This window comes from Octopus bimaculoides, chromosome 13, assembly GCF_001194135.2.
Source record: "Octopus bimaculoides isolate UCB-OBI-ISO-001 chromosome 13, ASM119413v2, whole genome shotgun sequence".
In the NCBI taxonomy this organism is placed as follows: domain Eukaryota; kingdom Metazoa; phylum Mollusca; class Cephalopoda; order Octopoda; family Octopodidae; genus Octopus; species Octopus bimaculoides.
Genome location: NC_068993.1, coordinates 64,984,664 through 65,008,694, shown reverse-complemented (window position 1 = coordinate 65,008,694; position 24,031 = coordinate 64,984,664). Strand labels below are relative to the sequence as shown.

Genomic DNA, 24,031 nt, shown 5'->3' with positions numbered 1-24,031 from the left:
AAAAACCTGAAAATAATGTGAACTGTGTGGGGAGGGAAAGATAGAGATGCATATGACAAAGAGATGGTAAAAGGTATGTAGGAATAGATACAGAGAATGACAAACAAAGGCAGGGGGACATCAATGGCAAATAAGAGAAGCTGTTCAGGGCAAAGGTGTGTTCATTGAAAAATAAAGTGGTAAGAGATGATCTTAAAAATGCAAGATGGGTAATATGAAGAAGTGAATCCAAGAAGGATAATATGCACAGTTCTACTCTCATATAATTACAGCCACCGAGTAAATAGTACCACAGTTAGAAGACTGATAAAGGGATGTGCGTTATGAATATGATTTGAGAGGATAGATTGGGTACAGAGATATAGACATAAACTAAACGCTTTTAGGACCTCATTGGATAGGTTTTATTGAGTGTAGCAAACTGCCAATCATCACAATCCAGTAAACGGTAAAATGAAAGAACAGAATAGAATTCTTGTTTACCAGCAGTCACCAACTTTTCCTTGGACAATATCATCAGGTCTTGGATTTTCATAGACAGTCCAACTTCGTGAAGATATTGAAGATGGTCGCAGCCATTGTACATATTCAACAATATGAGGATACTGGGGTAACCAGGATATGGATTTCGGACATGGTAGAAAGGAATCATCAACAAAACAAATATTTTGCTGTTGGTAAAGAGGAAGAAAAATATAAGTTTAACAGCAAAATATGAAATAAGAATTAGCATTACTGACAGAAAGGTATAAATTTGAACTGGAGGAGTGTAGTCAATTTAGCTGATCTCGTTTCTTGACTGCTACTTATTCTATTTTGACCTTCTGTAGAATTTGAATTCACAAGTAATTAAATACTGCAAGGCATTTAGACTTCCCCTAACTTTACTTATTTGTGAACTTTCCTCATGCAGTGATGGTTAAAATCTATGGGGTTGTCTTGCTGTGCAATTAACATTATGCATATGTCTGCATCTGAGTTCATTTTTTACCGGTGTAAAACATTGTAGAATCACATCTCGTTATGTCAAAATCATAGCTTAGTGGCTTGATGACAAAAGTCCCAAACTAAGATCAATAAAATAAATAACATCCTGAAATAAGTAATGACCATTCATTTACCCACACCCTGTTCTCCTGTTGCTTCTTGCCTACATCAAGGATCCACCCACTATTTTTTATCTCATTTCAGTTCCACCCTCGTTTTTATATCACTAGCTACATAGCTCCTCTACAATAAGGAACCTTTTCTGTTCTGGCCCTTTCCTCATACTTTAACCACTAATCTCCTAGCATAAAGCCACCCTCCTAGGGATCTAAGTCTAGTAAGCCGTGAGGTGACCTCACATGTGCCAGTGACATGAAAAAAGGCCCAGTACACTCTGTAAAATGGTAAGCATTAGGAAGAAAATTTAACCATAGAAAGCATGCCAATATCGACATTGCAGTGTAATGCAGTCCTCAGGCCTGTTAGATCCAGTCAAACTTTCCAACCCATGCTAGCAAGAAATATGGACATTAAATAATGATAGTTTGGCAGATTATTTGCATACCATAGATAAGCTTGATCAGAGTTGAATCTGGGCTACACAAAATTGACAATGTTATTTTTAAGATTTATATCTTTGCACAGATAGGATTGCAGCAGACATTTTTAAGGAAATTTTTTTAGTTCCTACTCCAAGGTCTACTTAAGTTAAAACCAGTTGAAGATGCTTAACTAGACAACAATAATTATGATATATGAATCGAATCAAATTTGGCTTCCTACTGCTTACCTCAGCACAAAACAGACATATGTTTTTCCAAATTTTCAGAATTTCTTTTTCTTGGGATTTCATAATACATGTAGTCTGCAAACTCTTCAATTCTTTGTCAGAACTTGATACATTAGAAGAAGCAGCTTCTAATTTGCTCCTGTCGTTATGTAAAGATTTACATAACAAACATTCCAGCCTTGAATTACTATTCAAATGCATACACTCACTACACTGCCATTTCGATTCCATTTTCACAACATTAGACAACACTTTTTCAGAATGGCAAAATCTACATGTAAGAGTATTAAAATTATCACAAGTACAAACAGGACATGTCCATTTGCTTAAAGAGCTCTCCTCTGAAGTTGGTGTATCACATACTTCACATTGTTTGGCACTAATTGGATTTATAAGTGTACATGCAGAGCATGTCCATGTTTTTTCAGAATTTACATCATGGTTATTTATTGTTCCACACATTGCGCATGTGCTTCTGTTGGAATTGTTAAAATGATAGGTACAGGCGTTGCATTGCCAAAAACCTTCTTTACTTAAGTTATTTGGTACCAGGTCTTTACGTGCTGAAAAGAGTAAAGAAAAGGAGTTAAAATAAAAATAAAAATTACACATCATCAAATGGAGAATATAACAAAGAGCAACTGAAAATGGTTGATATGTTTAATGTTTTGTAACAAATTGTTTGTAAGCAAGCTGCACATGGGTAAACAGTTAGTTGCCACTTAGAGCAAGCAGACTTAACTGTTGTTTAAGGCTAGGTCAGCTCTGACTACTGAATAGACATGATAAAAAATGATCTGATAATTACCATCTTTCGTTTCTTTCAAGCAAAACATAATGTAATATCAAACATATAGGCATTACTGCCAACAATAACCTAAGCTGGGGCTCCCAGTGGCTCATTGCAAGTATTACTGTAGGGCTCTGTAGAAGGGGACAGAAGCACAGTCTGACTGCACAAAATTCCACATTTTGCTTGATGACATTCATGTCAAAATACATTTTTTTCTGTGGACAGTTATACATCATTTGAAAGTTCTGGATGTGAAGTTCCTTCTCACATGCTTTTGATCGAAACCCAACACTTACATGTCATGCTGGGTTCCTTCATTCACCCTCATATTTCCACCCATTCACACAATATTTGGCTTAATTTTGTTTTCCACTGCTGAATGGTAGCACTCATTATAGTACATTGTACTGGAGCGATATAACTTGATTTGACTTGAAAATCATACTGTCATGAAGAGGATTTGTTTTTTTTATTCTGATATAAAAATCGATGGGGACAGGTCAGATAATCATCATGAAAAATAAAATAAAATTTTAATGTTAATTTTCACTAAGAAAAGAACATATTTTCTTCAAGATTTTTATATCATCAAGAAAAATTTCTTGTGAATTCAATACAGATATTGCAAATCTGGTCATGTTATGATGCAAAAGCACTAAGCAATAGAATTAATGCATAGTGATGTTACTTGTGTGTGTGTATGATGCAAACCTTTCATCATCTAACACAAGATCACCTCCTCCAATGCCCCTCCCGCCTCAAGAATTTTGTTTGTTTTGCAAGGTACTTGGTGACCTTGTCAGCACAGGTGCCACTTAAAAAGCAGTGTAAAGTGGTTGGCATTTGGAAAGGTATCCAACTGTAAAAAAACCTTGGCTAAACTGACCTCATCTATGTTTGTGTCATGTAAAAAAGCACTTAGACCACTCTACTGAGTGGTCAGTGTTAAGAAGAGCATCCAGCAGTAAAAATCACTGCAATTACTAACCCCTTTCATTGAAACCACTTCCCTTGTCATACAACTTGCACTCCTAACATCATTCCTTACCAATATGTGTCCACTGAAAGCTTCTTTTCTCTGAACAGCTTCTCAACCCTCTTTCTAACTCAAAGCTTAAAGGTTTTATCAGGTCTAAATCTGGATCGGATGCCAAAGCATCTCTAACAGGATTTCTACTATTTCAGCCCCCAAAGAAATAAGCAAAGGGACTTACATGCTAACAGGTCATCTTGGAATTTTCCGCAATTATCACATGACTGATAGCATAGTGAGTTTCCAGAGAAAGAACAAGCCAAGCATTTCCATTTTCCAGTGTTGGGATTGGTTTCTCTTAAAGTTTCACACATCATACATCGTAGATTGAGTGGAGAGTTTTTGTAAGTACAGCGGTAACAGACCCATTTTTCATCCATCACAACAACTGCAAAAGGAGGTGAAAAGTCAAAAGCTTGAAGTTAATAATTTCATCATAAATCACAAAGAATCTATAGTGTTGGTAGCCTTTAGTTTCAGGTTTTTGTATGTTGAGGAAGATTTACAAGTGAACATGAACAAGATGTTTATCAACATAATAGTAGACATGAAGGAGCATACACAAATGGAGAGCATACCAGAGAGCATGCTATTACATAATGTATAGTAAAAATGCCAGAAACTGAAGAAACTAAAGTGGAATGTATTAAATATTTAGTGAATTTCATACATTGGTAAAGTTTGGGTGAAGGGAAAATAATGTTGATGTCTTGGGCCAAACCTTTAATCTATAAAAGAAAAGCATTTTTTAAATGTTTTAATGAAATACTGAGAATATAGATACAGTGAATGAAGTAATGATATAGAAAGATATCCATGCCAAAATGGTAAAGAGGAGGTCAGTGATGAAGATGACAAAGCGAAGTGTTAGAAACAGAATAATGAGGAGTTCAAGAGACTAAAAACAATGGTAGAGAGTGAGGTAGGGTCAAGAGATGCAGCAGTTATAGAAGTATTGTGAGTCTAAATACCAACATAAACACAATCATTTTACATCCATTTTCCATGCTAGCATGGGTTGCTTTCTATATTGTTCTAGTAAGAAAGACAAGCATCTATACATATGGTGGAGATGTGTCGATACACACATTAATACGAATGGGCATGAAGGTGAACAAAGTGAAAGGAAGGGAGCAGAGATCAAGAAAGAGGGTCAGGGGTTAAATTGGGTAAAAATGAGAAATTTCCTTTAGCTAGCAGGAGAAACCAAATTTGTTTCTTTTTACATTTACATGAATATGAGAATCTGATTTATGGAAACTCCTGACATTAACAGAAGGTCAGTGAAGCAGCCAGATGAATTGAAATAGAAAACCAACAAATCTTCCCTAAATGTGGTTAAGAATGTCTGTCTATCTACCTATCTAGCTACACACACACACACACACACATATTGTCAACTCTACAGGTGGTTGGTGTTAGGAAGGGCATCCACAAAAACCCTGCCAAAACAGACACTGAAGCTTGGTGCAGTCTTCTGCCTTGCCAGCTCCTGTCAAATTGTCCAACCCATGCCAGCATGAAAAATAGACATTAAATGAAGATGATGATAATGTTTGAAGGAAAGAAGATGCAGAGGCAGGAAATAACAGAAATATTACAAGGTCGGTGGGGGGAGGGGGAGGATATAAGCTATGGAGGAGTGTCTATTTCAACAGGAAGGTGACCAATAAGAGTGTGGTGGTACAACAAATATCTCAGGTACAGTAGCCACATTTGAAGAAAAAGAGTTGCAGTTCCAAGTTTAAGTCTGCTGCACACTATTCAAAGTCAGATAAATTAAGAAAAGATGGGAGCTTCACTTTATCTCCTTGTATTAGTTTATGCCAAAGAAATGAAAAACTTAAAAACTACATTCCTGAATAACAAAAATCCCAGTCCAGAGTCACTTTCAAGTGCAATGTGGAGACCATATTCAATCCCAATATGCAATTACTTTAATGCAAATGACAGAGAAAAGTAAAAAGAAAATCTGCCCTATATGTCATAACTATATGTTCACAATCAATACTACAACACAATTTACATATCTTTACAAAAGTTAAAATTACAAAGGAATGGCTGCATCCTAAAAACTGCAGCTATTATATTCAGTGCCTATTCAGACAGTGTTATAAAAGATAAAACTGGAAAGTCACCTAAAGGATAGGTTAGGGGAATATAAAAAGAAATTTAATGAGAGAAAACCATACACTGCTATGAAATGAAATTTTCATACTTCAGAGAAAACCACAACACAAGCTTCGAAAATCTAAAACAAACTAGAAATAGAGCTTGATGAAAATCCAATCAATGAGCTTAGTACTGACATCAGCTCAACATGGCTAAAATGTAGCATTAATTGTAAACTCATCAGAGGCCAAGTGGAGGATAGTTTTACTACCTCAGAAATAAAGGTTCCTAGTTACAATCTAGTTTGATACTATGTATGTATGTATGTATGTATGTATGTGTGTGTGTGTGTGTGTGTGTGTATACACACACACACACATATATATATCCCCATGAACAAGATACCTAATTATTGGAGATCAAATTAATTGAAATAGGGTGTAGATGTAAATATTAAAGCATTTTTCATCTTTAACCCTTTTGGTAGCAACCTGCCTGAGACTGCTCTTGGTTCTATTATAAGAACCCTTGTGTTTTAGAGTGATCTAAATTGAAACCTTTCCTCAGAATTTCACATTCATTTATGTTCCAAACACCAGCTTAAAATGACAAAATATTTTGCTAGTCTTCATTATTTTAAAAATTAATAGAAATAATGGTAGTGCATTTCAACAGAAACATAACAAAAGGGTTAAAAAATAAAGTTAATATAATTCAACCTTTTTACATACATACATACACACACACACGTGTCCTGAATCCTATCCCAATTCTTGGCTAGAGCTAAACTTAAGAGTACATTCACCAAATAGCCTACTTGTCATACCATACTGGCTGCAGCCATGAATGAAGGGAGGGGATCTTTATGGAAGAGAAAGATCATGTATTTAGTAAACAGAAACTGGCTGGTTTCATGAAGTTTTGATAATGCAGCACAAGCTTGTTTTCTCTAAATCATACACGCTATAATATATATATATATATATATATATATATATATATATACACATACTCGTCGTCGTCGTTGTCGTTTAACGTCCGCTTTCCATGCTAGCATGGGTTGGACGATTTGACTGAGGACTGGTGAAACCAGATGGCTACACCAGGCTCCAATCTGATTTGGCAGAGTTTCTACAGCTGGATGCCCTTCCTAACACCAACCACTCAGAGAGTGTAGTGGGTGCTTTTACGTGTCACCCGCACGAAGGCCAGTCAGGCAGTACTGGCAACGGCCACGCTCAAAATGGTGCATTTCATGTGCCACCTGCACAAGAGCCAGTCCAGGGTCACTGGCAACGATCTCACTTGAAAATCCTACGACGGCCACACACAAGAGCCAGTTCAGGAGCACTGGCAACGATCTCGCTCGAAAAATTTCATGTGTCACCCGCACAGGAGCCAGCCCAGGGGCACTGGCAATGATCTCGCTCGAAAAATTTCATGTGTCACCCTCACAAGAGCCAGTCCAGGGGCACTGATACTTCTGTTTTATAAAATGTGTCGAGTATTCTTTAACTTAAATTGTGGTTTACTGTATATTTGAATGGGAACAAAATATACACACATTTCTGATGACCCAATTTTTGACTGTGGACCACTTGAGTAATTTTTAAGCAGCCATGTATCTCCTCTATAGCAAGACACCTTATGCTTTGTAATATGTCAGTATGTGGCATAGAGTGACCCACTTCCACCTTCATCTCTCAGGAGCGGGGGGGATTTTCTCCTAGTCTTTTTCTATCTGCCTATTTTACACTAGTATCATTGGCATACAAAAAGCACTCAGTGCACATAGTTGGCATTAAAGACTACACTGGAATGGTCATGTAATGCTTATGAATAAACAGAGCTGCACAATGAAACACTAATCAAACAATATACATGGAACCTGTGGAAGACGAAGACATGAGATGGAGCGGTTAAAAGTAACCTGCAATTTCTGAACTTCAGAGATGACAAAAGTATATTTGTCATATTTTGTTTTAATATGTCACATGTTTTTATAAATTAGTGCTTGCATCTATTCTTGTAGATTCTCCAGATTTAATTTTTCTTCAGAGGATTTGTCTCCTTTTATAATATTATTGACTGTGTAAGGGTAGAGAGAGATATATAGGATAGTAAAGAGGGTGAGGAATGGGGGGGGAAAAGTGAGAGAGTGTGTGCGTGCGTCCGTGAGTGAGTACATGTGTGTGCCCGTGTATCTGAAAGGAGTGTAAATGGGAAAGAGAAGGAAAGGTGAAAGAAGAAAATTGTGTTTACAGCTGATCAGTTCTTTCAATTTAGAGTCTATGTTTAGAGTAGTGTCCAAAAAATTTACTATCTTAGTACCATATTCATACGTAATACTTAAGTTGAAGCTTCTAAAAAATTTTCTAATTTTCTTTCTCATTCTTTCAATGATTGATTTATTGTTAATAGGGAGGATGAATAAGGCATTATCCCTGTATAAACTGCCCTGCAGCTCCGGGATTTCTTTATATAGGCTATACAAGAGGTATAGCCTATTTGTAATTTCAGCAGAGTCGCTCGACCCCATTGCTATATCGGAGTTGTCTGGAGTGTCAGCCCTAGTCCAAAGTTTTCCATCAAATTCAATAATAGTTCTTCTTGCTAACAGAATAATATTGATTTTATTCCTAGTAATAAGAGAGTGATTTTTAGCAAAAATAAGAGCCTTATTTAGAAGTATTGGGGGTATGCTTGAATAATAACTATTTATGTCACTGGCAACAACCTCGCTTGAATGTTTTTTCACGTGCCACCAGTACAAGTGCCAGTAAGGTGATGCTGGTAATGACCTCACTCAAATGGTGCTATTTACGGGCCACTGGCACGGAAGCCAGACTGCTGCTCTGGCAATGATCACGCTCAGACGTTGCTCTTAGGGCTCCACTGGTACAGGTGCCAGTCATCGAATTTGGTTCAATCACAATTCTGATTTCACTTGCCCCAACAGGTCTTCGCAAGCCGAGTTTAGTTTCCAATGAAGGAGAGATTGGCATGGGTGCCAGTCATTGAATTTGGATCGATTTCATTTGCCTCAACAGGTCTTCGTAGAATTTAGTGTCCAATGAAGGAAAAGTACACATAAGTGGACTGGCTACACCCCTGGCAGAGGCCTCGGATTATGGTCTCACTTGACTTGCCGGGTCTTCTCACGCACTGCCAATTTCCAAAGGTTGTCAATCACAAGTCATTGCCTCGGTGAGGCCTAATGTTCAATGGTCGTGCTTCACCACCTCATCCCAGGTCTTCCTGGGTCTACTTCATCCACAGGTACCCTCAACCGCAAGGCTGTGACACTTTTTCATACAGCTATCCTCATCTATTCTCGCCAAATATATACCAGCGCAATCGTCTCTCTTGCAACCACAACTGATGTTTCTTAGGTCCAACTTTTCTCTCAAGGTACTTACCCTCTGTCGAGCATGCACACTGACATTACACATCCATCGGAGCATACTGGCTTCATTCCTTGCGAGCTTACACATGTCCTCAGTAGTCACGGCCCATGTTTCAGTGCTATGTAGCATGGCTGTTCATACACGTGTCATACAGTCTGCCTTTTACTCTGAGTAAGAGGCCCCTTGTCACCAGCAGAGGTAGGAGCTCTCTGAACTTTGCCCAGGCTATTCTTATTCTAGCAGCTGCACTTTCAGAGCACACCCTCCCCTCACCACTGACTTGGTCACCTAGGTAATAGAAGCTATTAACTACTTTTAGTTTCTTATAGAATTTCTACAGATACCTTTTCTACAGATCAAGCAGGGCCATCTACCTGAAGGGGTTCGTAGTTTGTCTATCTTTTTACTTATTAGGACTTTAGTTTTAGCTAGGTTGACTCTAAGGCCCTTCGATTCTAATCCTTGCTTCCACACCTGAAACTTCTCTAGTTCTGATAGTGACTCAGCAATTAGAGCAAGGTCATCAGCATAGAAGAGCTCCCAGGGGCAACCTGTCTTGAATTCCTGTGTTATTGCCTGGAGGACTATGATAGATAGGAGGGGCCTGAGGACTGAACCTTGGTGGACCCCTACCTCTACCCAGAATTCTTCACTGTACTCGTTGCCAACCCTCACCCTACTGACAGCATCCCTGTACATGGCTCACACAGCTCTCACTAACCATTCAATGGTGATGATTGAAATGTCAAACATTTTGTAACTGTTAAAGCAATTCTTAATGTCAACTTCTTAATGCCTCTTCTATTTTTGTTCTAGTCCCCATACTTACTGAGAAAATCGATTAAAACTATTTCTAATGCAAATCCCCTCTTTGTTACGCCATTAAAACAACCAGTTGCTCACACAGCAACAAGGAGACTACAGCCAAAACTGTCGCTATGCTGCCTCTCTTCTTTCACCTCTTTGTGGGGTTAATTATCTTCATCTTTAGTTACAATTTCTCATTCAAACTACACTATACGCAGAATTGTTGCATTAATACAGTAAGGTGTTTTGAGGGAGATTTGGCTGCTATTTCTACTAGGTCTACCTACCATGTAGAGGTCTGAACTTAATTTTCATTCACAGACTTGCATTTCAAAAATTTAACATAATCTTTTCCATAAATCAACTATCGCAAAAATCTTCTACCATGACCTCACATTTTCTATGTATGTGTGTGTGTACCTTAAAAGACGTGATTAGGCAGAGGTCCAATAGAATAGTTCTCAGTAACAGACTACGTACAAATTCTTTCTTCACAACTCCTGAAGCTGTTTTCTGCGAAGATATTTTGTAAAGATTTCCGCCCCCCCCCCCATTTTCTCCCAAATTTGCTTATTTAAAAAATTTCTTTTGCCAAAAATCCCCGTTTTTGGATACGGAGGTTCAGGAAAATTACCATAAATCGGCATTGTGAAATTTTCTTCCCCAACTTCTTCAATTTTGACTGTTTTCCCCAACACTAACCCTAAAACCATAGCCCTAACCCTAAAACTGTAAGTACAGAAATGTTTTGAAATTTTTGTCTGGACCATAATGTCTGTATTCTTCCACATATTTAGAAAATAAAATTCTTAAAAGAAAATTTTATAAAGAGTTTTGGAAATTTTTTTTCAGAATCATAATCTCCGTATTTTTCTGTGTATTTTGAAAGAAAAAATCCTGAAAAAACTTCAAAATGAAGGAATTGGGGGTGGGAGTAATTTAGAAATGTCAGTTTTTGCCAATTTTTTTGCAGATTCGTATTCCCTGGAGCCGAAAAGGGGGTTTTCTGTTGGAAAAAAATTTTTTTTCTCAATGAACAAGATACCGAGATGAATTCTTTCACTTCTCACAGCAAATGTAAGTGTTGTAAGATTTTTCTTTTACTGAATAATAAATGGGATGGTCATAACTGGAACGTCTTAGGTCATACTTCCGCCAAAGCACTGCTAACCTGGGGTTAAATAACATATCCACGGAACAAGTAGAAATAGTAGCAAACGTGAAGCCAGTACGATGTAGCCGGAACTGCTAGAAATAGCAGCCGAGGCAGGAATGCCATTAATAGGTATGCTGAAAACGGTAGAATAAGGACAAAGGAACAATACAGCAGTAGGTCTCAAATTTACAAAGACATATACACACACACTTGTATGTATAAACAACAGTTGGGTACCACGAGTTATTAATTTGTGACACTGGAAAATATCCAAGTTCACTAAATGTTTTTGTTTTCCGTTGCGACAGGAAAGCAACAGAAACACACCAAATGTTGACAATTATAATTGAACCCTTTAAATTTAAACACATATTTATTGCATTTTATCTTGAAAACAGCTTTGTTTTCAAAGTATTTCACCAGTCACGTTAAAATCTTTAAAAAGACAATTTAAAAAAATAAACGAAAATAGTGGGAAATACCAGCACACACACATTTGTTAGCAATGACAAAACTTATAAAATAAAACAAACAGAATATACAACATTGATGTATGAACAGTGGTGAAGTAGATTATAATATTGTTTTTATAGCTCCAGTAGAAACCTGGTGAAAGGCATCAGGGGCGTGACCGTACCAGATTTTTAAGTGTGTCTAGCAGTTTGTCCCAAATCGCAACATGTCTTACTACTCGTTGTTTCTCTGAATATCAAGACAAAGCTTCGTCGTCTAGCACCTTTTTTGAAGTCAGTATCCAATCATCCGAGGACACAACAATAAAATAAACAGCGCAACACTCATGATTTTCAGAAACACTCAGCATTGTCCAAGTATGAAATAAACTACCCAGGACAATGTTGTCGTCTCACCAACGTTGTTACTCTTGACCTTTGCACCTTTTCTTGCTCAATTTTCGCTCTTGTAGTAGTGTTTTATCCCGTCTACACTGCACTACTTTTGACCATCATTGCTTTCTTTCTTAACTGCTGTTTTTCTGCCTCCTCTTTCACCCTTTACAGATTAGTTGCAGTCCACCGCCGGAACATTAAAAATAAGCTCATTTATTAAAAAGTATCTAAACATTGCAGACGTCAATTTTTTTTTGTAGAGGGGGTTTCATATAATTTCTTTCTTCCTTTGCGATTTATTATATATAAACTCAAAGGATACATCGCTAATCCCCTTCTCGAATTTAAGTTGTAAACATTAAATCCCATTTTGTGTAAATATTAGCCTAAATAAAGTTTGTGCATTTCCCCCCTTTCTTATAAACAAACCGAGAAAGAGAGAGAGTGTGTGAGTGATAGGGAATGTAATAATGAAGATTACGTTGCAATTAAAAATGAATAAAGAAAAGGGAGAGGAAAAGTTTTACTTACATCGCCTCGAATGGTTGAGGGTTCGAACTGTTAATCGACGAGTGATAAGTGGAAAGGGCGGATAACTGAGACTGACTTGTCAAGGCCAAACTTGGAAATTAAATAGCTTTGGGTTTGAAGTGAATATGGTCGGTTAGGTTGGCTGATTATCATAATAAAACAGAAATGATCGATTAATTGACACTTCTTGCACACATTCTTTCCTTTCTGTCCTGTTCGAAAAATTGTTCTCGCCTTATAACACTCAACCGAAGAGGCTAGGAATAAAATAATTTATTTTTCCATGAATGTGAACACAAGTGTGCCCAAAGCTCTAGTCTTTGGCGATATGACACCACGGATAATTTATTACACTGGCACACAAAACAGTACATTTGTCGGAGAGAAATTTAATCTAAGAAAGATTAAAACAATACCTTCATGCAGAGCTTCTCAAACTGACATATTATCTTCACAGACGAATTAGTGAAGTTTTATATTCACCACATCTTTGTTTTTTTGATAAGACAAAAGAGAGTCTGAATTCATGTAATTCTTCGTTCTTTGCCACAATCTTGGACAACTTCAATAAGTTCAAACCAATCTAATTCTATCAAACAAAACCGTGCCTCGGTCTCTTTTTCAATTCCCACAAGCCTCCACCCTTCTATGAGAAACACTGCCCTAATACAAGACTCATACTTAATTCCTGATCGCCTCTCCTACAAGCAACGTCAATTCCGTCAAAGTGTGAGCAGTAAATGTAAAACAAATACAACTGAATCTTCTAAGACCTTGAATCCAATTACTTCTGTTCCTCAGTTACGACGTGGTATAGACATAGCTGTGTGAAATCAAGATGTTCACTCCACAACCACTTGCTTCCGTGTTCGATCCTATTTTGCGACACCTTGAGCAAGTGCCTTCTAATGCCGTTTTTTGGTTAACTAACACTAAAAGAGGGAAATTCGGTTGACGTGTGGAGTGCGTGCAAACCAACCCGTGTACGCACGTGCGTATACATATCTTTTAACCGTTCCAGTCATTAAACTGCGACCATGTGTAGTACCGCCTTGACGAATTTTTAGTCAATTGAATCGCCCCCACTACTTATTATTTTTTTAAAGCCTGGTATTTATTGTATCGAACTATTTTTGCCGAACCGCTAGGTTACGGGGTAGTAAATATACGAATACTAGTTGTCAAGCGAGGGTGGAAGGCAGACATAAAGACGCACACACACACGACAGACTTTCTTCAATTTCTGTCTAACAGATCCACACACAAGGTTTTGGTCACTCTAAGGCTGTTGTAGAATTTTCTTGTCTCCAATGTGCCATGCAGTGGGACTTATTGTGGAATGATGTGATTATGAAGCAAGCTTCTTACCATATAGCATGTATATGTAGGCTGATGAAAAGGTGGAGGAGTACATTGGGAGGGTTGATTTGAAAAAGGAGGATGCCCAGAACCGGGCGAGATGGTGTGAGGGCAGTTGCTATGGCATTGAGGTAGATCCGGCCACCCCCATTAACGAGGACAAAACCTAGATTTAAAATACTGGATGATGATGATGTCTATACACACACACACATACATGTGAGCAGTTAATTATATGTCCAGTCGTCGAGTGACCAATGGTCTCGCATTTATAAAGCTCTAGCTCTTATAGGTTTTATGGATGCGAAACATTGGTCACTATATGACCGGACATATATTTAATTGCTTGTAAATACATTACTACTCTGTTCTTAAGTTCTTTAGCAGGTGCTTCTTTTTCAGATATATATATATATATATATATATATATATATATAAAGGCTGCTGAATGTGGAGAATGAATGGGAGGAGGAGAGCCTGCCAAATATTGACTCAATAGTGGGACTAGCTACCCAAATAGATAACACTCTGGTAGATAAAGCAATTAAGGATATGAAGTCAGGAAAGGACCTCAGCCCACCAAGAATCACTGCTGAGATGCTTAAAATATCTGGTGGTGACGGTTATGGTCTAGTCACGTGTATTGTAAACCCGGTAGTTCACAAAGGAGTCATACCCAATGACTGGTGTAGCAGCACCATAGTCAACTGCTACAAAGGTGAAGGTGACACTTTAGATAGAAATAACTACAGGGGTATCAAACTGCTGGGTTAGGTGATGAAGGTCACGGAGAGGGTCACACCCCAACTAATTAGGGAGAGAGTCTGCTTAGATGAGATGCAGTTTGGTTTTGTGCTCAGTAGAAGCACCACTGATACTACTGGGAAAGGCTGAAACAGCTAAGACTCTACTCCCTGGAGTGAAGGTGGGAGAGATATGCAGTAATATACATCTGGAAGATCTTGGAAGGGATTGTGCCAAATTTTGGCATTGAAAGCTATACAAATGCCAGGGCGGGTCGACACTGCACAGTGCCAATATCCCAGCAATGCCGTCGTGCTTCAGGACCAGTTACTGCAACAGCCTGGGTTTCAGGAGCCCACAGCTTTTTAATATTCTCTCAAAGAGCCTGAGGGACCTACACAAAGAGGATGTAGGTGTTTTCAAATCAAAACTGGATGTCTTCTTGTCAAGAGTCCCGAATGAACCTACCTTACGGCAGGAGGTGCAAGTGAGGGTAGTGACATCAAACTCCCTTTTTCACCAAATGCCACATATCCATTTTTGAGTTATAAGGAAACAAAGTTAGGGTGGAACACACATCTGCAGTCATGTCTTTCAGTATCTCTCTTTCTTTCTCTTTTCCTCACCTCTCTCTCTCTGTATACACACAGAGGTATTATTATATTTTGGGACAGTCATTTTTTTCCTTGCCAAATAAACACTATATATTCGTTCTTCACTCATTATTGTTCTTATTTTATTTTTTGACCACTGTCTGGAAATCGTTTTGTCACACATCTGTGACCTTTTCAGCAACTCTTCCATCCATATGTTCCCTTCTGTTCTGTTTAGTTCATTCTCTCTCTCTATCATGTATATGCTTACCTGCACATGCGTTTCTGTCTGTATCAGTGTTTGTGTGTGTACACATGTCTATGTCTTTTGTATGTGTGTGTTATGGGTTTGCTTACTGTAATGTTTGTATCCATGATCTTTATATAGTTCTTTTTTCATTATTTACTTATTTATCTCTATTTCTTATATCTCATTATAAGTATGTGCATGTGTGTCTTTTGTGTTTGCATACATAAGTTTATGTATAATACTGTTTGTATGTTTTTTTTGTTTTTATTTTCCTTCTGTCTTTAGTCACCATGTTGCATGGTATGGTGGTGTTATTGTTCCATTCATGTTTTCTGTTGAGGCTCGGCCTGTCTATTACCATGTGTGTGGCTTCCATAATCAGTCTAAATTTCATGTCTGCTCTATGCATTGATGATGCCTTGCTTTTATGTTATCAACCAAGCCTCTATGTTCTAACTGAGCATGTTGGTAGAGCACTGATGAGCTTTTCTCCTCTTTGAACTCCCGCCAATGTCCACCTATCTGCTCCTCTATGCTACATGCTGTCTCCGCAATGTAAATTGTTTTGTTTTCTGCACTGTCCATCAGTACATCATAAGCTATAGACTACATCCCTAATCTTACAGGTAACTTGTGGGTTCATCTTGCATATTATAAAATTGTTTTCTTGTACATGGGGTCCTATCGAAAGGTTAAGTTCTACAGATCAGGGATTTTATGGTGTTCCTGGCCTTTCTACTACTTTAATCCATAGATTTATCTTATCTAAAGCTTTTCTCAAAAAATATGCTAGTTCACCACCAGGGGTAACAACAACTTACCTTTTCATCGCAACTCTTCTGACATTTTATGAATCTCATCAACTTACAACAGGTAAATTTCTAGTGTTTAGAAAGTATTCTTTTTTCCTTCAAATAATCTATAATTATTTGTAGGCTTAATCTAGAAATAACTGCACTAAAAAAATAGGTAATGTTTCCAAACTTCAATCATGCTGCTAATTTGCTTTGGAGTACAAATCAGAAATGGTTAGAATTTAATATTGAAACCGAAATTAAAATTTTCCTGCCACCTTATTACTTTCATTTCATCAACATTTCAACTTGTATTTCTTCACTGCAGCTCATTGTTTCCAGTGAGTTTTAATAATTTTCAGTTTTTCAACGGCAAAGAAATTCATTTATTTTTCCTGTGAGTAATAGAAAAATGTATCATGGTGAGAGAAACAAATTCATAAACACGGTGTTGAATATGGTTTGACTGTGGAAAAGGTTAAGTGTGATTTAGCTGTTGCTTTTAGCACATCTCACAACCATCTGATACCTTCCTTGTTTCTTTGTTTATGTGATGTGAAGGAGGAAAAGACAGAAGTATTACAGTGGTCTTACCTGTCTATCAAGAAGGGGTCACTCACAATGTCCACATGCTCTGTCTGCCAAAGTACGGTCTATGTGGAAGGGATCACTTACAACTTTCCACATGTTTTATCTGCTGGCGTACCGTCTAGCAGGTCTACTCTCATATGCTGTCCACTGCCACCTCACCAACCCCGCATGCCCATCATGGCCCTTCCAGTGGGACCCACAGGCCCCAATTCTGACAGGACATGCATACTCCCTCACATCTGGTCTTTCCCTCCAACACAGCCTGGTTCATGACATACCCCGCCCCACCTGATCTGAAGATCATTCAACCAGCCTGCCCACATCCTCTCCTCAACCCTGATCACACACCTTATCTTGTGTCATAATGAGCCAACCAGTGAGGAGGACACTGCTCCCTCTGTGGGATTTCAGGACTGGCCGCAGTCCCTGGCATATGTTGCTGCCAGCTTCGTCCTCTTCTCCATTACTGTTGGTTGCATCTTCCGATGCATCGAGGATCCTGCTCACATCTAAAACATGATGTGACATGCCATCTACAGAACACATTGTTTCTCGAATTTACACAGGTTATTGTCCCCTTTCTCCATTGTGAAGTGCACTGCGCATTTGGGGGTTTAACCCAGACTTCTTCTCCAACCTGCACAAAGGCATGCTCTTTCTCTTCTGCAGGTTGCAGCGATGCAGTACATGGATGTCTCCACTTGTACTTGAATATTGCCCTGTGTGGCACTGACTCCCCAGTCTGTCTTGACCTGGGCGACATATTATACCAAAAAATGGCCTCGACTGGTGAGATGTAGCCTCTCTCTACCATGGTCTTGATGGTGTGATGATGCCTCTCCACAATCCAATTGCCACTTGGCCGGTATTCCACCCTGAAGAAATGTCTAGCATGCTACTTGTCGAGCATTTCCTCCAGCACCGCCAAGTGAAAAGCAGTGTCACTGTCCACAAGCAGCTTATCCACGTTGACTCGTTCTAGGAATATCTTATTTAGTATTCTTGTAATTTCCTCCACAGTCCCCGTTTTCATCTCTTTCCATATAGCCAACCGCCCCGGTCTGCAGTTGACCATTGAGAGGCATTCCCGTGCCGGTAGTGCGTTATGTCCACTGCCAAAAATTTCCAGTTGTGTTCCGCTGGGATGCTTCCTGCCTCATGCACACCTGGAGTGGGGTCAATGGACTGGCACCTGTCGCAGCTCCCAACTACTCTCTGCACACTCTGCCTGGTCACGTTAGGGTCAACTTTCCTGGCTAGGAATAGGGTCCTGTCAACCCCCATGTGATGCATGGTATGCAGTCGCCTCAGCTCCAAGTCATGCAGTTGACACACTGCAGCCACTCCTTGCTCCAGAACCTCCAGCACCTGCAACCAGGCTTTCTTTAATCTGGTTAGGACGTCCACTCTATACCTCTCAGAGGGCACAAAAACCACACTCAGCCTCAGGTCAAACTCGGCAGCTAGCTCACCCAGAATTTCCAAGTGGCGTCTTATCAGCATATCTGCACCCCTTTTGGTTTGTACCCTCCGCTCGCCAGTGACCACTGATCCCACCCATCTAAGTACAGTGGCTGAATCGGTCCAGATCTCGATGGTACACAGCCCCTACCTCAGGGTCAGGTTCATCCCCTTCAACACAGCATCCAGCTCTGCCATGTTGATGTGGTTGCAGCTGTCCTTCTTCCTGAGCCAGGCTGCATCCTTCACCATGACACATCCAATTCCCAGGACAACTCCCATTGCTATGCTGCTAGCATCACACCACACAATCCCATTCTTCAATTTGGGCACACACCAGTTTCCTCTTACTGAGTCCTCCACAGTCACTCTCTCCAAGACTTCTTGCATCATGGCAGTTGTCTTCTCGTCCACTTTGTCATTCCACCTCACTCCATCAGCTTGCCTCTTGATGAAACTGCATGCTGTCCGGGGCCATCTTGCAATTGGGTAGTGTCCCAGCAGCTTCCCACACACAGAAAACAGTTCTCACCTACTCGTCCTGGGATCTCAATACTTCTCCGGAACACCAATGCGCCAACCTTGTCTCTCTGTAGCTTGAGTCTCAGTGTAGCTCCTGCTTCCATCACCTCTGGTAGCTTGGCAGTTAGCCCGAAACGGTGGCTTATGACCTCCTTTGCCGACACTATGCTCTTGTCCACCAGGATGTTGTCAATATAAGAATTAGTGTCTCTTTTCACTTTGTCCACCTTTCCCAGGATGGTTTTGAGAATCGTTGCCATAATCTTCAGTGCTGAATTCAGCCTGAATCCCAACCTAATCAGGCAGTATATCCGACCCTTGTAAATTACTAGCTGATATTTCCAGTCTCTCAGCCACATGCAACTTTAGGTGTGCCGACTTCAAATCGACGTTTGTGGAGCCCCCTATCGTCTGCCTCCAATCTCTCAAGGTTTTGCTGCAAATGTCCATGGGTTCGCTGCCTGTATGGCACAAGACGTGGTCGTCCAGCTCCTGGAAATCTAACCCTAACCCTGACTTTATGCTTCGTTGCCTGCCTCACTGCCGTCAGTGGTAGCACTCCACTCTCCACTTCCTCCTTCCAAGGGATCAGAGTGCCTTCCTTGACCCACTGTTCCACCTCTCCCTTGAACTCGCTTCTGGCATCCTCTTTCAGGGTATGCTGATAGCAGCCTACTGCATTATTCAACATTGGAGGATCTCCCTTCCAGTACCATTCTACTGTCCACTGCCAGCCGTTGAACATAACCCGAAAATCCTTGTCTGTAATGGTGTGTGCAGCATATTTTTCTTCACAGCTCTTACCACTCTCCTGTTGTGGACTCATGGCACATACTGCCCCTGCATCACCGAATGTGACACCACCCAAACGGGCAATGGTGTCTATTCTCATCACCACATCCATTCTGTCAACTATGCAGTCGATCACTATCGCACACAACCTCAATCTCGTTCCTCATACTACCATCTCCACATCACTACTTCCTCTGCATCCAACTTTTATACTGTCAAAAGCCCTTACACTACTCATTCCAATCCATTCTTCTATCACCTCTGGAGTCATTAGGGTTGTTGAACAGCCTGTGTCCACAAGGGCTCATGATGCCTTTCCCTCCACTACTAGCAACGACTGTGTATGTGTCTCTATTCTTTCGACAGGACTACCGGCACAGTAGTCTCCCTTAGACCATTTCCCTGAACGCATTCACTAGCAATGTAGCCTGTTTGTCTGCACTGACAGCAAACTACTGCAGGCTTGGGTTCCTTGCAGTCTCTCACCATGTGCGAACCCTGACACTGAAAACATTGCCCTCTGGAGGGTCGCACACATTCCTTGTTCAACCCCTCTCTGCTGCTCTTTGTTTGACCCCTTCTAGCGGTGTTGTCCTGCAACATGAGGCGAGGATTCTGGCCTGAGATATTACCTCTCCCATCGCCATGGAGTGAATATTCGGCAGCTTTTGCAGTTCAACCATGTGGTCAGGAATCCAGTCTTAAATGCTAATTTGACTGTTTGTTCCATCGCTTCGACCTTCTTTTCTTCAAGTTTGTCCAATCTCCTGATTTCTTTGGCAAACACATCGACCTATTCGCCCTGTCCACTTCGCTTTCCTCAGTTGACCATATGCCATGAATGGCCCTTCCGTAAAAGCCTCCGTCAGCCGGACTTCTATTTTTCCTGCGCTTAACTGGTCCTTCTCCTCCATTTCCAGGTATAGCGTCAATGCCGATCCATCAAGGTACAACGTTATGAAACTTGCTAGGTAATGTATACCATGGAGTTTTGCCACCAAATTTTTTTTTTCAACAAAGCGGTGACGCTTCCCTCGCCGCAAAACGACCTAACCACCTCGTTCGAAACGCGGACTATACCCATCATTTTTAACCGAAATAGCTTGTGATGTGAAGGAGGAAAAGACAGAAGCAAAGGGAGAATTACAATGGTCTTGCCTGTCTATCTGGAAGGGGTCACACTGCCAACTGACCGCTCGCCGACCCGCAGGCCCCACTTCTGACAGGACATGCGTACCTCCTCACTTCCGCTCTTTCCCTCTAACACAGCCTGGCTCATAGCACTACAGTTTATTTTCTCCCCATAAACACATTTAATTAAGTAATGGAAAAAGGCTTGAGAAATAAAAATGCCATGTGTATTGTTAAGAAATTCATAAATATGGGGCCTGAAAAAATACTTTTTAAAATTTTTAACGAAAGTGCCTCTCCTATCGTTTTTAATCACGTAGTGCCCACAAAACCGACTAAAATCGGTCCGGGGGAAAGGAAAGGAGGCAGAGGACTCCATCGTTTTTCGAAATTTTTTTTTTTTTTTTTTGCGGAAAGGCACCACGGAAAAAAAAAACCCTGAAAAATCTTCGTCAAAACTAAGAAATCCAACTTGATTGTTCTATCTATCGCTGACATCCGCTTCGCTGAGTTCAACGTTACCTTTCGTCTTTTTGGGGTCGATACAATATCAGTCAAATACTGATGTAGAGGTATCGAATATCCCTTCCCCTCTATATTATTGATCTTGTACCTAAATCAGTAACATTTATGAATAAATACATTAGAACCATTAAAGACTGAACAGTTATCCTTGCCATGTAATTTCTGTTACTTCCCTTTGAAATCAACTTTTACTTGTAATTGAGGACCAGAGACAAAACTTAGTTTTTTTTTATGTTCCAACAGGAGAAAGAAGGCTTTCAAACTTGATATGTCGACCTCATTATTATATCAAAATTAGGTTACATATGATAGATTTCTAAATGATCGTACATTGGACTTGCAATATTTAATCCGACAATTGGGCATTAATTTATGAGAGTATTTACTTCCGTTATCACCGCCTATGTTTTGACAAACAAATTTCTTCCCACTTCTCTTGTTGCCGTTTCCGTATCTTTTTCTCTGCATTTCTCTTGTTTCTGTTTGTCAATCGATGGAGTTTTTTCCCGGTTGTTTTCTTTGACGATGGATTTGTTGCTAAGATGGAGACATTGGATTCGTCCATTAGTCATGACTTTTTATGGCGTCTGCCTTTTAGTGGCCTTGCCTCTTTGCATCGTAGAATTGCACAAAGCTGGAGCTGAAACTCATGTGGAAGGTTGGTTTGTTGGAGGTCTGTTCGTCATGATGGCTCTACCGATATCTTTATGGGGAATTCTTCAACATCTTATCCATTATACCCAGGCTCACCTTCAGCGTCACATCATCAGGTAAGCGAATTCCTCATCACGTAAAACCTCATCACCTTTCCTTTCTCCACAACTTTACAGACTCTGTGTATCCAGACAGTAAAGTGCTGAACGTTTGCTTTTGTTTTTACTCGTAAGATTTATTGTCGAGTTGTTAAGGTTTCCATCTTCGTTGAGCTGCACCATGATTTCTTTTGCCCTCAACGCTAGATTCTTTTGTGGATCTTTTAATGTGCTTTATGAGTTTTAGGATTTTACGCTTTAAATACGCATCGATGGACATAAAAGCTCAACATAGCTCGAAGGTCAGGGGTGCATTCGCGGTCATAAGGCTCATAATATGGTTTTGAAAGAATGTTTTTGTTCATGTGATGCAGTCCTTACCGAGGAGGAAAGAAGTAGTCTAGATATTTTCTTTGGGTTTAACTGGGGTTCACCGTTGATGTTAGGATGTGTTATTCTGGCAAACGTTCTGGCTGAGTTAGCCCACGCTTAGGCAATCATGTAGTTTACTACAATACAATGGTCATTCGACTAATTATTCGAAATTATGTTCTGTTCGATGGTTCTACCTCATGGAAGCTCGAAAGTGTGAGTATAGTCCATCTTTGATATAATCTGTCATAGCAGCTTTTAGATATGACGAAAAGCTTATAGGGTTTATTGCTAAAAGAAGTCTGCGATTTCTTTTCTCGTGTAGAACTACGGTAACAACTTCTATGAAAGAATGGGGAACACATCCAGCTGACAGAATCAAATGCTTTTGCATTTATTTCGCTCCTGGCTTTTAGAAATTCGGAATGGATTTTATAAATTTCTGCACGTTTACCTAATCAGGTGGATACATTCCGTTTCTTTCTGGTAGAAAAGGAAGCAAAACAACAACAAAAACGCTTGAACATCTTAACACGTAAGAATATCCTGAAAATTGAGTTATACGTATTTCGTAAATTGATATCTCTGTTATTGTCATAAGAATGGGCGTATATTAACACGTGATGACAACTCCATCAAGACCGTTCTCCTTTACCTATCATTTTTGTTTCGTGTTTATTTTTAACTTTCACTTGAGCTACATTTTGTAATTGGAAGTGCAAAAATTATTTAACGAAGATATTTGGGAAAAGTATCTGAAGTTTTTATAGGTGTCTTTAAGTAATATTCATACTATTAAACCAGGCGCAAGGTGTAATTTAAAGGGGGTAAGTAAAATAAGATTGGATTGAAAGGTGTGTGCAAATTGAAATGTTTATTGGCTCTAATCCATCACTTGGGCTTATAAGTTACCAACAATGTAGTTTTCAGAGTATGCCATGTTGTATTAAATTTTTACCCTCATTAAATTGTAACCTCCATATAACAGATGAGTGAATATTTTTTGATACAGGCTATGCTTTCAGGTTTTGGGGATAAAGTTTTCAGGAACTACCCAATAGTTTTACTGTTAATTCCATGAAATATTCGTGGGTCCGTCCCACTAGTACTTTATCACTTTACAATTCTGACTTCAAATCTTGCCAAGATCATCTTTGGTTACTAATCGTCTGATTAAGAATTACTACGTACATATTGATTTCTTATGTGGGCACAAGACCTTGCATTTGGTGGGGGTGGTTGATTACATCAACTCCACTACTTAACTAATGTCTATTTCAACAAAAACCTTTGCGAAGGTTTGATCTCAGGACATAAAGGGCTATAACTAAATACTATGAGGCAATTTTGTTCTTAGCTCTAACAATCCTGCCAATCAACTACCCTGAGGCTTTTCAACCATTACCACATCATCTTGATCTCAAGAGTAGTGGATTTTTGACTCCATATTAATTTAAAAATAATATTGAACTTTTGCTTATGTAAAGTGGTTGTTGTTAGGAAGAGCAACAGAAATCCTGCTAAAAACTGAAACATCAGTGCACCATGGTGCTTTGATGCATGTCAGACAGTCGTAACTCAGGTGGATGAAATACCACTGAGCATTTCACTCAGCACACTAACGATCCTGTCAGCCCACCGCATTAAATAATGAAAATAATGGTTTCAAAGTTTTCCGCAA

General features: G+C 39.5%; 2 protein-coding genes across 8 annotated transcripts in view; one reads left to right on the top strand and one right to left on the bottom strand.

Annotated features, from left to right (window-relative positions):
• The window catches only part of LOC106880624 (calpain-15), a 75,319-nt gene extending 54,542 nt beyond the window's left edge, over window positions 1-20,777 (bottom strand). For 3 of the 6 annotated variants that reach the window (XR_008265413.1, XM_014930652.2, XM_052972561.1), the window contains exons 1-4: window positions 12,465-13,367; window positions 3,785-3,991; window positions 1,778-2,340; window positions 484-671 (exon numbers count right to left, since the gene is read on the bottom strand). Coding sequence is in view for 5 of the 6 variants with exons in the window: in XM_014930652.2 (XP_014786138.1) it covers window positions 484-671; window positions 1,778-2,340; window positions 3,785-3,983 (950 nt within the window). In the remaining variant the exon portion in view is untranslated. Of the gene's footprint in view, window positions 1-483; window positions 672-1,777; window positions 2,341-3,784; window positions 3,992-12,464; window positions 13,370-16,798 lie in introns of those variants that run through there. The other 3 variants (XM_014930656.2, XM_014930657.2, XM_014930653.2) reach the window with 2 other exon arrangements.
• Window positions 20,778-21,437: 660 nt separating this feature from the next.
• Window positions 21,438-24,031, top strand: part of LOC106880625 (transmembrane protein 184C) — a 31,455-nt gene continuing 28,861 nt past the window's right edge. The window contains exon 1 of one of the 2 annotated variants that reach the window (XM_014930658.2): window positions 21,438-21,996. In XM_014930658.2, coding sequence (XP_014786144.1) covers window positions 21,599-21,996 — 398 coding nt within the window. In that variant the 5' untranslated portion in view covers window positions 21,438-21,598. Of the gene's footprint in view, window positions 21,997-22,308; window positions 22,567-24,031 lie in introns of those variants that run through there. The other variant, XM_014930659.2, reaches the window with a different exon arrangement.